Genomic DNA, 19544 nt, shown 5'->3' with positions numbered 1-19544 from the left:
TCTAGGAAAGAATTTTTATACTCACGGAAAATGACTGAGAGTGTTAGAAAGCAGCATATAAACTTGAGTAAGAAAAATCAATAGCTGTTGTTTATTAAACTCTTCTATGTTCCAGGTATTAAGTTTATAGAACTCACCTCATTTAATCTTTAAGGGCTCTGTTTGTATATATCATTACCATTTTATAGACACAAAAAAGTAATACTCAGTATTTCCCAAAGTCACCATGATTGAATATTGAAGAACTTGAATTTTATAGTAAACCATTGGTTTCAGATACCAGGGAGTCTCAACCTCAGCATGACTGGCATTTTGGGCTAGATAACTCTTTGCTATGGGACCGGGGATACTGAGCAGAATCTAATAAGAAGGTTTATGCATGAATACTGGCCCAATCATTGGCTACAGAGGACAAAATGAGAAATTCATCAACTATACACTGAGTGGCCAGATTATTATGATCTCTGAACGCATAATAATCTGGCCACTCAGTGTATATCCTATATAATAAAAGGCTAATATGCAAATTGTCCCCTCGACCAGGAGTTCAACCAGCAGGCAGGCTGGCCAACTGCCCATGTCCCCTCCCCCTGGCCAGGCTGGCCAGTACCCACCCATGCACGAATTCATGCACCAGGCCTCTAATATATCCCCACCCATGCACGAATTCATGCACCGGGCCTCTAATATATATGTGAGTATATATATTAGAGGCCCGGTGCATGAATTCGTGCATGGGTGGGGATATATTAGAGGGCCTCTAATATATATGTGAGTATATATATTAGAGGCCCGGTGCATGCACAAATTCATGCACCGGGCCTCTTATACACACACACACACACACATACACACACACACACACACACACACACACACACACACACACACACACTGAGTGGCCAGATTATTATGCGTTCAGAGATCATAATAATCTGGCCACTCAGTGTATCTCAAAACTGTCAGTCTGAAGTGAGAAAAAGGGAAACATGTATCTATTTAACTCCCACCTCTCAATGACCAAAGTTTGCTCCACATAGTGTTAAATAACCCTCACATTGGCTTGTACAACTTAAGTGCCCAAGGTGGGTACTACAGCTACTACAAGAGAAAAGCCCTAGAGCTAAAAGCAAGAAGCAAGCTGCTGGCCCCTGAACAAGATCTCAGGTTGTACCAAAGTGAAGCTGCCCACTTCTGTAAGTGGAATGATTTTTATTGCTTCCTTTTTTAGATGCTAATCACTAGAGGAAAACTATTGACTTTTGTACATTAACCTCATACTCAGTCACATTACCAAGAATACCATGAAAATTTTCCTGAAAATGGCTTTACTTTGCCCTAACATTTAAAAATAAACTTCAGCAAACCAAAGTATTATACAGTACACAGAAAAGTATACAAATCATAAATGTAAGGCGTGGTAAATTATATTAACTAAGCATATCCACATAACCATCACCCAGATCAAGAAATGGTATATTACCAGTACCTCTTGTGCATACTCCTCACCCAAAAGTAACCACAATCCCACCTTCCAACACCAAAAAAAAAAAATCATTTTACCTATTTCTGAATTTTACATAAGTGGAATCACATATGCATTAATTCTGTCTTTCTTCAGTCAACATACTGTTTGTAAGATTCATCCATATAAGGTGCATATAGTTTGTTCTTTCTCATTGTTTTATAGTATTCTATTGTTTGCCTACAAAACAATTTAACTATTCTACTGTTAATGGATATTTGAGTAATTACTAGTTTTCGGCTATTTACACTTAAACTGCTATGACATTTTTGAATATGTATCCTGATACACATACTGCTCTGTGGGGTATATTCTAGAACAGATACTGTTTACTCATAAGGCATGGGTATGCTGCCATGGTTGTCCAAACTGGCACATTTACACTCCTACCCCCCAGAGAGGCAGAATGACAGGTGCTCTCAGTCTATTTGTCTATCTCAGACATTCCAGTAAGTATGTATATTAGTATTGCATTATGAATTCAATTTGCATTTCTCTTTTAAAGATGTAGAGGAGTTTTTCATATGTTTACTGTTTGGAAATCCTCTTTCACACAGTGCCTATTCACATTGTTGCCCTTTTTTCTTTTAGATATTTGGGTCCCTCCCCACCCCCTAGTAATTTTTAGGAGCTATTTATATATTTTTGGATATAAGGCAATTTTCAAGGGAAAAAAATACATATACATACAGTAGTCCCCCTTATCTGCAGTTTCACTTTCTGCAGTTTTAGTTACCTGCAGTCAATGATGGTCTAAAAATATTAAATGGAAAATTCCAGAAACAAACAATTCATAAGTTTTAAATTCTGTGTGGTGCTGAGAAGCGCAATGAAATCTCACACTTTCCTGCTCCATCCCATCCCAGGACGTGAATGTCCAGCAAATCTATGTTGTACATGCTCCCCACCTGTTGGTCACGTGGTAGCCACCATCTTGGTTATCAGATCGACTGTCATGGTACCATGGTGTTTGTGTTCAAGTAACCCTTATTTTATTATAATTGCTCTATTTTAACACTAGTTATTGTTGTTAATCTCTTACTGTGCCCAATTTATGAATTAAACTTTTTCATAGGTGTGTATACATAGAAAAAAACATAATATATGTAGGGTTCAGTACTATCTGTAGTTTCAGGCGTCCACTGGGGGCTCTTGGAACATATCCCCCACAAGTAAGGGGTACCATCATACAAAAGAAATGTATGTATTGATGTATGTGTGCGTTCATATACCTTTTCCCCCTCATACAGTAGCTTGCCTTTTTCACTCTCTTAGTAGTATCTTTTGAAGACAAGAAGTTCCAGGTCTTAATGCAGTTTAACATTAGTATTTTTATATCCGCTTTAGGAAAGTCTCCTATGTTATCTTTAAGGAGCTTATTATTTGACCTTTCATATTTAGATCTACAATCCACTTAGAATTAATTTTTTAAAATCAACTATGCTAAGGCACAGTCTACATATAATAAAATGAACACTTACAGAATGTATAAACCTCAATGAGTTTTGACAAATGTATGTATCCATGTAATTATCTCCCTAATCAAGATATAGAACATTAAAGTTTTTTAAATTTTTTTTATTGATTTCAGCAAAGAAGGGAGAGGTAGAGAGAGATAGAAACATCAATGATGAGAGAGAATCATTGATCAGCTGCCTCCTGCTCTGCCCTCACTGGGGATTAAGTCCACAACCTGGGCATGTGGTCTGACCAGGAATCGAACTGTGACCTCCTGGTTCATAAGGTTGATGCTCAACCACTAAGCCACACCGGCTGGGCACTATAGAACATTTTTACCACCCAAGAAAGTTCCTTCAAACCAGCTAGCAATCAATCTCCTACTTCATTCAGCCCTAGGCACCCCCTTAATCTGATGAATATGACTACAGATTAGTTTTGCCTATTATAAAATCATATAGCATATTTTCCTTTGTATCAGGTTTTATTCACTCAGCATATCTTTAAGATTCATCCACAATACTGAATTTATTATTAAGACATTCCTTTTGTGGATGAGTTATATTCCATTGTATAAATGTACCACAATTTGTTTATCCATTCAAGTGTTGGACATGTGGACTGCATTTAATTTTGGGCTACTATGAATAAAGTTGCTATGAACATTCATGACTTGTGGACAGATGTTCCTATTTTGCTTGGCTAAATATCTACAAGTAGAATTGCTAGATAGCACAGTAAGTATATGTTTAAATTTATAAAGCAACTGCCAAAATGTTTCCCATGGTGGTTATACCACTTTACTGGCATACCTCAGAGATATTGCAGGTTTGGTTCCAGACCACCGCATAAAGTGAGTATCACAATAAAGCAAGTTGTAATGTTTTTGCTGGTGGAGAGTCTTGCTTTCAATTAAAAAAAAAAGCAACATCTGTGAAGCACAATAAAGCTTAGTGCAATAAAATGAGTTATGCCTGTTTACTGTCACTTAGCAATGCATTGTGTCAGAACTATATTCTGTTCCACTGATCTAGATGTCTTTTCCTTATGCCAATATCATACTATCTCAATGACTAGCATTATATGTGTCTTGAAATCTGGTAGTAAAGTCCTCCAAAAACACAGCCACAATTCACAGACAATATAATCCATGTAGAAAATCTACTAGAACCTACAAAAGGCTACTAGAACTACTAAATGAGTTTAGCAAGGCAGTAGGATAGAATATAAAAATGTAAAAATCAACTGTATTTATATACTTGCATGAACAATTAGAAATTTAAAAAATTTTAATGCCATTTATAGTAACATCGAAAATATGAAAAACAAGATAAATCTGACAAAAGATATGGAAACTGAAAACCACAAAACATTGTTGACATTAAAGGAGCCCTAAATAAATAAAAGAATATATATACCATGTTGGTGGGTCTGAAGATTCAATATTATTAAGATGTCAATTCTCCCCAAATTGATCTGTTGATTCAATGCAATTACAATCAAAATCCCAGTAGGCATTTTTGTAGAAATTGGCAAGTCAATACTAAAATTCAAATGGATATACAGAGAACCAAGAATAAGCAAAATAACTTGGAAAAGAAGAACCAAGAGGATTAACACTACCAGATTTCAAGACTTATTATAAGCTACAATAGTCGAAACAGCATAATATTGGTGTAAAAACAAACAGATCAATGGTACAAATAGAATATAGAGCCTAAACTCACAAATATATGGATGGATGGTTTTTAACAAAGGTGAAAAGAAAATCCAATCGAGAAAGGAGTCTTTTCAACAAATGGTGCTGGAACAACTAAGACATCCATATGCACAAAAAGGAACTTGGATCTATTCCCCAGGCCAGATATCAGAATTAAGTTAAAATGAATTAATGGACCTAAACATAAAGCCTCAAACTCTGAAACTTCTAGAGGAAAGCATAGGAGAAAATCTTTGTGATTTTGAGCTGGGCAAAACATTCTTAGGAAAACATTTATAAACTTATACACTCTAATTCTGAAAAGCTAAAAACTTCTCTTCAAAAGACGACAAGAGAATGAAAAGACTGACACTGGGAGAAAAGTATTTGCAAAGCACATCCCTGATAAAAGGCCCATATCCAGGATATATAAAGATCTCTCAAAATACACACCCACTTTTAAAAAAGAGCAAAAGGTATGACCAAGCATTAAACCAAGGAAAATACACAGAAGGCAAATACATGAAAAGATGTTCAACATCATTAGACACTAGGAAAATGTAAAGTTAAACCAGAATGAGATACCACTACACACCAATTAGAATTGCTAAAATTAAAAAGATTGACCATCACCAATGTTGGCGATAAGTGAGAGAAACCAGAACTTTCATACACTACTAGTAGGAATTAAAATGGTAAAATCACTTTGGAAAAGTTTGGCAGTTTCTTAAAAAAATGAAACTTACACCTAACGTATAATTTAACCATTTTACACCTAAGTATTTACCTAAGAGAAAACAAAATACCTATCTATACAAAAACTTGTACATGAATGTTCATAGGTAGCTTATTTATAATAGTCAAGAACTGAAAACAACCCAAATGCCTATCAACAGGCAAATAGATAAACAAACTGACAAAACCATATGGTGAAATACTATTCATCAATAAAAAAGACTAAACCACCGATACATGCAACAAAGTGAATGAATTTCAAAATAATTATGGCTGAATGAAAAAGCCAAATAGAAAAGCATAAGCAACAAAACAATACAAAAAAAGAGATAAATTGGACTTCATAAAAACTAAAAACTTTTATCACAGAACCTTAGCAAAAAATGAAAAGACAACCCACAGAATATAAGAAAATATTTGCAAACCATATATACATCTGATAAAGATTTAATATTCAGACTACATAAAGAACTCTTAACAATTCAACATAAAGACAACCCAATTCAAAACTGAACAAAGGACTTGAATAGATACATCTCCAAAGAAGAAATACAAATGCTCAATAGCATATAAAAGATGCTCACCATCACTGTTCATTAGGGAAATACAAACCAAAACCATAATGAGATACCCACTGGATGACTATTTAAAAAAAGAAAAGAAAAAAAGAAAAAGTGCCAGCAAGAATGTGGAAAAACTGGAACCTCATACATTGCTGGTAGGTGCAGCTGCTGTGGAAAACAGTTTGACGACTTCTCAAAAAATTAAACACAATTATTGTATAACCCAGCAATTCCACTCTTGGGTATACACTAAAATAATTGAAAACAGGGACTCAGACAGACAGTTGCATTCCAATGTTCACTGTAGCATTATTCACAACAGCCAAAAGGTGAAAACAACCCAAGTGTCCATCAAGAGATGAATAAACAAAATTGTACGGAGTATTACTCAGCCCCATAAAAAAGAATGAATTACTAAAATATGCTACAGTATGGATGAATCTTGGAAATATTATGCCAAGTGAAATAAGCTAGACACAAAAGGACAAATGTTGTATGATTTCACTTATATATTTAAAATAAACAAATTTATAGAAATAAAAAATAGGTTAGAGGTTATCAGGGGTTGGGGGAAAGCAGAGTGGGAAGATATTGATTCAAGGGTACAGAGTTTCTGTTTGGAGTGATCACAAACTTTTGGGAAAAGATAGCAGTGATGGTTGCATAACACTGTGAATGTACTTAAGGCTACTGAATTTTACACTTAAAATGGTTAAAATGTCAAAATTTTTAACAATCCTAACTTTATTCTTTCACAGAATTTTATAATTCTGCTTTGATATAAACAGGAAAAATAAAGCTATTTTAATTTACAAAAACTCTCCCTAATCAAATGTTTTAACAAGATATTTTATTTTGTGCTAGAGATAGAAGAGGTGCAACTGCTTCTGGAAAATTCTCTAGTTTGGCTTACAACTAGCATTGCAATGATTTGAAACTATTCTCTAAGCCATAAAAACTATTACACTGATACAGTATTCTTATAACTACTGATCCTCTCCTCTCATAAATAAAAGAGACAAGGAAAAACAGCACCTTGTAGAAATAGCCTAAATAACCTACTATTCTAATTAAATTTAATCATGCTTTTAATTTCCCAAATGTATTATTTTCTTTAAAAAGCACATTACTTGATAAAATTGTTTTTCCTCGTCTGGGTAATTGTAAGTAGCAAAAGGAAAAAACAATCATGTTTAACATTTTTAGATTTTGAGCATCCTACAAAACAACTGTTCTTCCCTCATGCAGTCAAAATTGAAACTTATTCTTTTGCGTTTTCCCTTCCTGGTACTATACAACTTACCTGCTCTTAAAGATGTAGAAGATTCAGTATCTATTTTCTGGTTCCAGAGAGAGACAATTTCAGCACATGCCATAAATAAGCATTCCTCAAAGATTACATAACATTTCAGAGGGAGAAAAAATGTAGCAAAAAGAACTCTAGAAATCTTAAAATACCACTAGTTCTATCATGACCAGCTATACATCCTTACACAAGCTATTTCTCTTAAAAGAAGTGGCTCTGAAACTATTTAATCAACAGTTCAATTCAATCAGCATTTGATGACTACCTATGTGCAAGATATTCTATTAGGTGCAGTGGAGAGTTAAAGAGACTAAACAAACAGATCCATCATGAAAGATTTTACAATCTAATAGGAAAAAATATTTTTAAACAAGAAAATAACCTGCTGCTTCTGCGGTGTGACAAAACATATTTTAAATTTACCAGGTAAATATTAGCTTCTTTTAAAATGAGTAAACTTTTTTTTTAAAATGGAGGGGTCAGGGGTAAGGCCAATTGAACATTCAGCTAATGATTCATTACATAGCCATATAGATTTAAGTGAAATGTTTAAGTTTTAATAAAGTACATTATATTTTACAGTTCATGGCAGAAAGATAATACAAGGGACGTTAAAGATACATAAGTTCAAAGATAATTAGGTCCTAAAAGTTTACTTACCTTTAAAAAAATTCCTTCACAAAAGTCAATGTCTGCATTATAGAGACATTATTCACTTCAGTAACTCATTGACCATATCTGATTACTCTGCACTCTGGCTAAGGACTAAGAACTGCATGCTTACTACTTGAATAATTTAGCCAGCAATGGGGAGAAAATACTCCTTAAAAAAGAACCAGCGGGGAGGAGAAAAAGAAAATGGATAGGTCAGTAAACCAATTCAGAGAAAGCCTAAACCACTCATGTGATCCACAGAATTATCGAAAGCAGTTCATCTTTCCCACTACAGAAACCAGGGAGATAAGCACTCTAACCAAAAGGTGTTTTTCCCCTACCTTCAACCTTCCAGAGTCCAATGATGCAAAGACAAACTAGAGCATGCTGGATCATATGTTTCCCAACTCTAACATAAAGCAACGATTATTTAACCATGTGGTCAAAGTTAAGTACCTAACACACTGTATAAACAGAATTACTAATGGTGTAAATAAGAAGCTTAATACAACAAATAAATAGAATTTAAAGAGACGAGTCAATTATTTCAAAAGATAAAAATGCCTAACAATATCATATAGAATGGAAACATAAAATGAAATCAATATTAAAATAATTTCTCACTGTAAATGATATTTTCATTTCAACATATTGAATGCAGACAACAATATAACAAGAATATACATACATGTATTTTTTTCAAGAATGAATAATTCCTCAAACAATAGCAAGATGGAGGACTGGGCACATGCTAATATTTTCCCTCCACTTAAAATGCCATAAAATGTCATAAAACTTATTTTTAATACACTACATCTATAAAAGCACAGAAAAGCAACAAAAAAATCATGTTACTGGCAGTCAAAATTGCAAATACCCAAAAGATGGAAATGGTTTTCAGTAAAGATTATAAACAAGCAATTCAGAGATAACACATAAATGGCCAGTAAGCACAAGATGCTCCTACTCTCTAGTAATCAGAAAAAATGTAAATTAAAGCAATGAGATATTTTATCCAGCAGATTAGCAAAATATTAAAAAGAATGATAACAGTTTAGAGCACGGATTTGAAAAAAAGGGAGGCTCTCATTTACTAGTGGTGAGAGAGTAAGCTAAAAAAGTCTTTTTAAAGGGTAATTTGTTGATATCCACCAAAATACAAAGTGTATATACCCTTTAAATCTGCACTTTCACTTCTAGGAATCTAACCTAACAGAAGTATTTGCTCATATATGTTGATGTGTGTTCAGTGCAGCATAACTTTTAAATTGGGGGAAATGAGAAACAATTTAAATGACCAATGACAATGGAATGATTGAATTATGCCTCATCTATACTATAAAATATTCAGATGAAAAAGTATCTATATAAAAGCCCCCCCCCCAAAAAATCATATTGTTAGTGAAAAAAGCAATGGATCATATTATTCATCAAAAATCCAAGCTTCTTTCAAGTATTTACCATCAGACTGACATACCCAAGACCCCTCTTTATGGTAGTCGCCTACCTACCTCTCTGTCAAGTCCCCTGATTCACAGAAAAACTTATCATCTAAGTTTCTCTCCAACTACTTCAGTGATCATTCCTGAAGATTTCATTATCAGTATACTCTCTCAGTTCCTTCACCTCCTTCTAATAAATCTTTTCTTCCATCGTACTTCAGTTACACACTCCCATGCTCATACCCTAAACCTTGTCACGTCCAATAACTAACTCTCTTCCCAGTCTCACTTTTAAGCCTCTCCCATTTAGACCATCACTTCCTAGCTTTCCAGCTTTACTTGTATGCTAATATCCTTACTTTTACAATTCTTTACCACCACTAAAACTTTCAGTCCATGGGTCCTACGGCTCTTTCACTATCATGTATCTCAATTCCCTCCTTAAATAACCATGGTCCAAAAACTGTAACAACTTCCTTGTATACACCTTATAGTACACTACATCTCTCCCTCCAACATACTTCTGGCAAAACCCTAACCCTGGTTAAACTCAACATATTCCTTATTCCAAACATGTCCTAACTGGTCTTATTTCCATTCTTGATCCATGAGGCAGAGACTGCTAGATGCCCACCCAATATCCATTCTATCCTTCCTTAATAAGAGAACCCTGATTCCACTTAGCAAGCTAACGCACCCAGGTAAAACACTATGCTGCCGATGCCCCTGGCAACTACAGGAAGCCAGGGGCACTGGAATATAAAATAAAAGTGAAGTCACTGGTGGAGCGTTTGGAGAAGGCTCTTTAAAAGGACCCAAGGCAGCTGGCATGCGCCTTTCTGCCTTCTGTCCAGATGTGATCCTAGAGAAGGATCTGCCCACTTACCGCACAATGAGATAGGTACACTTGAAAATGTCGAAACAGAAAGACAAAAGGAGCCTGAATCCCTGATGTCATGGAGCTGCCATATCAGTCCTGGACTGCCTACCTACAGTTTTTTGTTACTTAATAAAAATAAAACTTCTAATTTGTTTGAGTCATTATTTTGTGGACTCTATTATTCACAGTAAATACAATTCCTAACTTCTTAGGCCCATTACAGCTTATTCCCCACAAAGCAACCAGAAAACTTTTAAAAGTATAAGCCAGATTACTATCTTCCCATCACATTTTAAATAAATGTAGGTTCCTTACCAGGTAAACTAGGCCTTCTTTGATCCGGCTCTTCTATCTCTCCCAGCTCATCTCCTACCAAGTCCCCATGCCATCCTTCCCCTCAGCTCTGGCTGCTCTGTTCCTCCAACAAGCCAAACTTGTTTCTGTGTCGGGGCCTTTGCATTCGCTGCTCCCTTTGCCTGGAATGCACTTTCCTCATACCTTAACTTGGCTTGCGCCCTCTCTTCTTTCAGGCTTCAACTTAAATGGTGCCTTCTCTGAAAGACCTCCCTGATCACCCTTATCTAAAACAGTCCCTTCTACTGACTAGCTGTGTCCACAAACACAAAAACAATTCAAAAATAAAACAGTCCCTTCCACTCCCCTTAATTTTTCTTATCCTGCTTTGTGCACGTGTGTGTGTGTGTGTGTGTGTGTGTGTGTGTGTGTGTGTGTAAGGACCTAGGAAGAGACTGGAAAATAAGGAAAAGAGAAACATTCACCTTTCGCTCTGCATATTCCTGCATTATTTTTTTAATTTAAAAAAGACAATTTTGACATATGGCAGGAAGAAAATTTTAAACAGACTTAAAAATATAAATCTATTCATAGAATCATAAAATTTAGAAATCCATAGTAACCTCGGTAGGCATAACTATCCCTTGGGTAGGATAATCTATGATTATTAAGGAAACATCTTTTAAAAGAACCAGAATTAGGGGAATAAAATTTCTTGTTAACTTTTTATAGCCCATATAAAGGTTTTTACTGCCACTTACACAAAATAATAAAGTATACTAAATAAAAAATATATTAGTAATATGTTATACATCAAATTAGTAATGGGGAGTCCTATAGAGTTCATTTCCACTTACCATCCCTTGCTCAGTACCAATTTTTAACCGTTTGCACTCGGATGTCGAGTGTGACTCGACACGGTTAGCATCGGTAGCAGGAATCGAGAAAAAAGCAAGCGAGTGCAAAGGGTTAAAGATATTCCTCCCCTAGAGATTCACCCAGATAACTATATATTTCTTTTGTTCCAGAAAATATGCACTCTGAGACATCTTTTTCTCTATCAAGGTCTCCATAAAATGTCTAGTGCCTTTAAATTTTTTTTACAACTTTATTGAGGCATATTTTACATATTATATAACTCATCCATTTCAAGTGTATAATTTAATGATTTTTAGTAAATTTCTCAAGTTGGGGAACACACCATAAATCAGCTTTAGAAATGTTCACTACTATAATAAAATCACTCACACCCATTTTTCATTAATTCCCATTCTTACCCCCTACTCCAATCAACCATTAATCTGTTTTTCTCTATACATTTGTCTATTCTGAACATCTCTTATATAAAAGGCCCGTGGCCGTCACACCGTAACGCCGTCACGACCAAACGAGCAGCGGCTCTCATGGTGGGCGGGCGGGGCAGCGAGCTAGGAGCGGCGATGGGTGGGGTGGCCAGCTGAGGCAAGCGGAAGTGAGCTACTCGGGCATGATTTCATGCGTGCTGGGCCTCTAGTTTTCTGTAATGGAATTATATAATACATGGTCTCTTGTATCTGGCTTCTTTCACTTATCATCTTTTTGGGGTTCATCCATGTGGTAACATGTACCAATGATTCATTCCTTTTTATTGCTGAATAGTATTCCATTGTATGGATGTGCCATTAGTGACTTTGGATTTTATGACTTGAATTTTCATTTTCCAGGTTGTACAATGAATGCAGGATAACTTTGGTATTTGGGTATAGATCCCATGGGAGAAGGACCTATAGTTAACTTTTATTTATTCCAAATAACACAGGTGTTTTTCAAACACAATTCACTTTATACATGATGAGAATGTCCTAGCTTCCTTCAACATTATGCCATCAGTCCCTTTTAAAACCATCTTCCTGCACCTCCCTCCTAAGAGGAACAAAAGTAACTCAAGGTTTCTTTTCTCTCAAGGCTTATAAAAACCTCTACTCTTACTATGCCTTCTGCTTTAACTCCTTTTTCTATCTCTAACTCCTTGTTTTCTCTTTATCTTCAAGCCAATAGCTTTAAACCATATTCTCCATGATCCCTGCAACCCAGGCACATGCCCTTGACCAAGAATCGAGCCCAGACCCTTTGGTACGAGGATCAATGCTCTAACCACTGAGTCAAAGCCAGGGCTATGTTTTTGAAAAGGAACATTAGAACTAAGTATCTGTATATTCTAGAATTTTTTTAAGAGGAATCTGTGGTTATTTTGATGTGGCCCTGAGAATAATTTCTTACTATGTAGGAAAAGCTTTGTAAGTGATTTTTTTAAAACACAGAATACAAAAAAAACCCTCACAATACTAATATTAAAAGAGAATGATGGCCCAACTCAGCATATGACATCCTCCTTTTTAAAAGGGTCAAAGAATGTATAGTAATTAAGAACAGTTTTCTATTATCTTTTTAACATGGCCTTGTTAATACTGATTTTTTTTATTCAATATAAAATTCTACAAATAATCTTACTGTCTCGCCTCTGCGTTTGAAGATGCCTGATTCAGATTAAGTGGATTACTCATCTTTATAAAATAGTAAATATCCACAGGTAGAATGATTATCTAATCATTTATGAAGGTGGGGAAGAGATGGTGCTGCAGGAAGAGGGCTGGGGAAGGATGATACAGATCTTGTAACATACTTCTTATTACTAGCCTTTTAAAAGTCTTAATTGTCTAAGTGATTCCCAGACAATTAGCTTGAAAACATCCAAAATAAGATGATGTGGACACAGGTAAAAGCTTTCCCAAGGGTGAAGGTTCTCTAGGAAATTATTTCATTACCCTCTTACTGGCCTAAGTTACAGTTATTCTGGAGTACTTAACAGAGTAAAAGCAATAAAAGATAATATCAGTTACATGCAATTAGAAGAACCTTGCAACATAAGGAAAAATAATACAAGCTATTATTATTAAAGCTTGAACGTTAGTGTTTAACTAACATTTAAATGCCAAGAATACCTCTCTTGGTGGCCAGTTATTGCAGCAGGTATGTGACAGGCGCTATGAGCTACACTTTCATCTTTGAAAGGACAGCTTAGAAGGAGTTCTTAGTTAAGATTTACTCTACTTCCATTATAGCTACAATCTAACTGTGCTCGTATAAAGTAAAGTGGAGAAAGACAGGCTTTGTATTGTAAATTTAAAAAACCCCTAGTGTAAACCAAAACTCCCACTAAGCATTCTTTAATGCCATTATTTTAATTTACTTTTAAAAAATGAATGGCATGATAACATGTATACTGTACCTTTCTCAGGCTTTCATATTCCTCACGAAGTTCCCCAGGCTTGCTTAATTTGATTGGTGTTCTGAATATAAACTCTGGAAGAAAGGGAAAAGAAGATTTTTTAAAACATTTTTTTATTGATTTCAGAGAGGAAGGGAGAGGGGGAGAGAGATAGAAACATCAATGATGAGAGAGAATCATTGATCAGCTGCCTCCTGCATGCCCCACACCGGGGATTTAACTCACAACCCAGGCATGTGCCCTGACCAGGAATCAAACCGTGACCTCCTGATTCATAGGGTAGAAGCTCAACCACTGAGCCACACCAGCCGGGCAAGAAGATGCTTTTTTAAATAGGACGTTCTAGGAAGGAACCAACCAACTCCTCATCCTACTGCTGTCCCCACATTGTAAACTACATTAAAAGTTGTGGTCATACTAACTTGAATATTCATTCATTCATTTAACAAATAATTATTAAAGGGTGTAAACCAGGCACAGTTCTAAGCACCGTAGAGAAGCAGTGAACAAATAAGGTCCTAGCTCTCATGGAGTTTGCAATCTGTGAAGGGAAACAGTCAAAAAACAAATAAATGTGTATATATAATACAACTGGTGGTACTAAGTGCTATGGAAGAAAACAAATGTAAAATGGGAGAAAAAGATTACTTTATATAGAGTGGTCTGGAAGGGCCTGACTGGTAAAGTTAACATATTAAAAGACTTTAAGGAAAAACTATATTTAAAGGTCTTAGTTCAATGTTACCAAGTAACATTTTAAATGAGCTAAAGTTTTATTCATAATACTGTATTTTTCTATTTTTTAAACACTGTCACCAGATTGTTTTCCTATACACAGTCTGTAAATATTTCCAGTATATAACCAGATTTTTTTTTATCCTCAAAGACTTCAAGTAGTTTTGATCTGCCAAAAAGTAAAAACTCTTCAACATGTCATTCAAGGTTCTCCAGAGACTGCACATAACCATCTTTCTAAAGCACTGTGTCTCTTGACCCTAGTTACAATATATATATATATATATATATATATATATATATATATATATATATATAATATTTTTAATCTGTTATGTTGGTTTTTTTAGCTAAAATTCTGAATCCGAGATACTCAGGCCATAGAAGGCACACAATACATGTTGGTTATATAAATAGATGATTAAAATCCAAGTTAAGAACAGGAATAAAAGATAAGTTCTAAATGTTGTCAAAAAGGAGGGGGAAAGTACACATAAACTCCTTAAGTGTACATGACACTTCTAAATTCCCCTATGTATTTATTCAGTGATTGAAACAGTATTTATTTTGACTTTCTAATAACTTTACATCCCATTGAGTTTGATAAATACTTGTTGCAGAAAAGCTGACTTAGTCATTTTTCAGTTGTCTCAACTATTTTACAAAGACTCCTATTTAGTACATCTGAGAAGAGTGGAAGATACTTAGAAACATTGCATCTAAGGCAGACGTAGAATTACAGTAACTTAAAGGTCTACCAAGTACTAGAGAACTGTTAGACCCTGGGTATGGGAGATAAGACATTCCATCACCTTCATCCACTATACAATGGTGTTGTACGTGCTGTGGATTTTAACAAATGTATAGTGACATGTATCCATCATTATAATATTGTACAGAGCACTTCTCTGCCTACGAATCCTCTGTGCGCTGCCCACCCCCGTCCATCCGGGCAGTATTTGGCAAATGTAAATTGGTACTCCCCCGCACCCCTGCTCATTTTTGTTACTCTCAAATAAGTCAAGGCATAGTAAGATTTCAGTCAGTATGTGGAGTACCTACTTGGCCTTATTTATGAACTTATTTCTTAATAAACATTTCAAAGTGAATTTAATGAACTTCGGGTGCTTACATCATTGTAGGTTCACCCTTGGTAACAAATCTACCATCCTGATATTGATAATGGGGGAAGCTATGTATGTATGGGAGCAGGAAGTATATGGGAAATCTCTGTACCTTTCTCTCAATTTCATTGTGAAGCTAAAAAAACAAAACAAATTATTTTAAAAAATAATAATAAGCAGAACAACAAGATGCCAAAAGAACCTTAGTCCAGAGGAGTTAGTCCCAAAAACAACCACTCGCCCTTCCTTCACCTCACAGAGAAGTGCTAGCAAGGATTTCCGGTGGCATGGAGATGCTGAATGTTTTGGTATTTGTAAATGAATCCAGTGGTTCAAGTACTTTCTTGATGTCTGTCCTCTGACTATGATGTTTAGCAGGAAGGGGAACTCTAACAATATGATGCCTTAAGAATGACACAGACCTGTGGCTAGTAACCTAAGCTGACTATTGCATTCAGTGTAATGTAAACTGTAGGAGCAGCTATACTTCCTTGAAGGTCCTTCCTAAAAAGGATTTTCTCTGGGGCGTGGTTACTGGATATTAATAGAGGCAAACAAACAAAACAAACTACAAGACAAACATTTTGCTAATTGCACCAAACCCTCAGGAATGAAGTGTCATTCACTGTCAAAGCATCCACACTCAATACAAAATTAGAAAAAGAACCTCACTGAACGTTAATGGGAAGATGCTACCCTGACAACTATGTGTGAGTTTCTTACTCTGTAGGCTCAACTCACCAGTGCAGCAGAGTGACGAGGCCTTTATCTGAATACGCCCACTGACGAGCTATTTGCCCTTGGGCCAATAAAAAAATCTCTTTAGCTAATTTCCATCTCTGTCACCACCACCAGCACCATTATGATAGCCGGCAGTTATGTATCACATTATACCAAGCCCAATTCTAAGGACTGTATAATTATTAACTCATTTAATATTCATAATGATCTAATGGGGAGATACTATTATCCCCAGTTTACAAATGAGGAAACTGAGGCACAGAGCCTTTAATTTGCCCAAGGCTACACTGCTGTAAGGGAAAGAGCTATATGACTTAAACCCAGGCAATCTAGCTCTAGGATCTGTGTTCTTACTCACTATGTCTTATTACCTCTTTGATAATTTAAAAGCCTAATGACCTCTTTAATAATTTTTTAAAGCCATATAAAATGGGCAAAGGACATTTTAGATTATTTATAAACATATTAAAATCTGTTAAATTTCATTCATATTTCAAGATATTAAAACCTTTTAAACCAAAATGCTTTTATGTATCAGTAGGCAAAGATTTAAAAAATGTTTGATAAAGGCAAGAGTTAGCAAGGGCATCCTTTATCTTAAAGATAAATATCATACAGATGTACAAAGATGTACATATAAGAATGTTCACTGCAAATCACTCAGACTGGAAATAACCTGTCCTTCAACTAGAGACTGATTGAATAAATTATCAGATAAAATGATACTATGAATATATTTCTATACTGTCTGTTTTTATGCCTGACATGGTTTCTTGGTTTACCTGGAAATTTTCTTAGAATGTCGTTCACTGTGTATAAAAAACTGTAGAGGCTCTGGATGATATTATATTCCTACAGAGGATTCACCGTGTTCTCTGATAGGCAGTTAGAATGGGGGCGGGACATGAGCGATTCAAGGCAGGCTGCAATCTTTGCAAAGCTTGTAAAGCTCCTTCTACCCTGGCTTGTAGCCCTTCAAGGGTCCAAATGAGTCTGGGGTGTTTACCAAGCCTACCTTCCTTAGAAGGTCCTAACTTTTTCTCCTCAACACTGAGGAACTGCTAAAAAATGCTTTGCTTTTCAGTATCTTTCTGTGAAACCTCTTAGCCTTTTACTCTGCGCAGTTGAAGACTCAGCAAATGCCTCCAGAGAGAAAAGCAGGTGGAGGGGGCAGAGGGAGGGGGATGCACCTCCTTTCTCTCTGGCATCTGGCCTCTCAAGTTCTGGTTGCCTTGGCAGCCCTGAACCACAATTTTTTTTTTTTTTTTAATCTCTAGCTCCATGAAGAAAGCTGTGCTGGCTCTTCTGCTTCTTAATAGCTGCACTCTCCCTTTGCCAGAACCCACAAATGTCTGAAGGTCCTGGCTGCCTTGGCAACTTACCAATGCCTTCGTATAGACTTTTTTCTAAGTCAGGCTTTTCTAATTATTCTCAGCAGTAGTTTTGGTCTGCTTCAATCTGTTCCATCACAGCCAGAAGCAAAATCTACGTTCTTCATAAGCAGTGGAGAATGTAAAACTCTCATCATGAAAGCAGAAACCATTGCTCAAGAGGAATGAGCAATGAGGAAGAAGACAAAAGTAGAGACTATTCCTTTAAGAAAGTCAAGAAAGGTAGATAATAAAGGTCGAACACAAATGGTCCAAGTCCTAAAGAAACTTACAATCTTACTAGGGAAGAAAAATATATTTGCGTGAAACAACTATAGAATGTCAAAGAGTTGTAAAACTAAACACCCAAGTGCTGCATAGAACACCAAGAGACAAAACATACCTAAGTGCAGGGGTACACAGGAAACAGGGGCCATTATCCGTGTTCATCTCAAGGTTACCTGCTCCTACTACCAACTAATCTTCCAAACAACCACTGTCAAGTGGAGTATGCAAAAAGAGAAATCTGAATGTTACATTAAGCATACCAGCAGTAAAAAGGTAGAAACATAGGGAGTGAACCACAAATGTGTTTTAAAATCAAAGTGGTTTCTATTTTATGTACTGTTTTTTGGTTTATCCCTAACTCTCCAAGAGTGCAGGTGACAGCCAAGTACCAACTGTCTCCAACTAATGCAAGTGCTCATTGACCCACTTGCCCAAGACAAGGAACAATTTACAGTTGGTAACATAGAGTGTTTACCTGGGAAGAAGGGGAAGTTCACAGAGAAAAAGGTAAAATCTAATAAAATATTAACATCAAATGTTAAGACTGCTTACTTAAGTACCATAATAAACACCACAGATTACTACTGCATTAACTTACACTATTTGTTCTTTAAAACTATCCTTTGCTTCAGAGACAGATGCATGGAACAGACTGTGGAATCTCAGAGGGAAGGCAGGGGTGGGTGGGTGGGTGGATGGGAAGAGATTAATTTATGTGCATATATGCATAATCCATGAACACAGACAATAGTGTGGTAAAGGCCTGGGGTAGGGGGTGAGGGCGGGTAGAAGGAGTCAATGGGGAAAAAGGAGACATCTGTAATACTTACAACGGTAAATATAAATTTAAAAAAAATAAAACTATCCTTTGGCAAAGAACTAATCAAAATGTTACAGCCCAGATACAAAAAAAACTTATTAAATGTTTGTAGACACTTCTCCAAAGTGGACATAAGGATGGCCAAGAGACATGAAAAAATGCTCAGTCACTAATCATCAGAGAGATGCAAATTAAAACAACAATGAGGTACCATCTCACACCTGTCAGAATGGCTACCATCAACAAATGACAAGTGCTGGTGAGGATGTGGAGAGAAGGGAACCCTAGCGCGCTGCTGGCGGGAATGAGACTGGTGCAGCCACTATGAAAAGCAGTATGGAGTTTCCTCAAAAAACTAAAAATGGAACTGCCACTTGACCCAGTGATCCCACTTCTGGGAATAGATCCTAAGAAACCTGCAACATCAATCAGAAAGAATGTATGCACCTCTCTGTTCATAGCAGCACAATTTACAATAGCTAAGATTGGAAAACAGCCCGAGTGCCCATCAGCAGATGAGTGGATAAAAAAGCTGTGGTACATCTACACCATGGAATACTATGCAACTATAAAAAAGGATCTCTTACCCTTTGACACTGCATGGAGGGACCAGAGAGTATTATACTAAGCAAAATAAGACAG

At 36.0% G+C, this 19544-nt stretch overlaps 1 protein-coding gene across 1 annotated transcript in view; it reads right to left on the bottom strand.

Moving 5' to 3' along the window:
- The window catches only part of RNF169 (ring finger protein 169), a 55921-nt gene that overhangs the window by 23770 nt on the left and 12607 nt on the right, over positions 1-19544 (bottom strand). The window contains exon 2 of the mRNA XM_079789481.1: positions 13825-13898. Within this exon, the coding sequence (XP_079645607.1) occupies positions 13825-13898 (74 nt within the window). The remainder of the gene's footprint in view (positions 1-13824; positions 13899-19544) is intronic.

The sequence above is a fragment of the Cnephaeus nilssonii genome (assembly GCF_951640355.1).
Source record: "Cnephaeus nilssonii genome assembly, chromosome: 13".
In the NCBI taxonomy this organism is placed as follows: domain Eukaryota; kingdom Metazoa; phylum Chordata; class Mammalia; order Chiroptera; family Vespertilionidae; genus Cnephaeus; species Cnephaeus nilssonii.
This window is presented reverse-complemented; position numbering and strand designations above follow the sequence as displayed.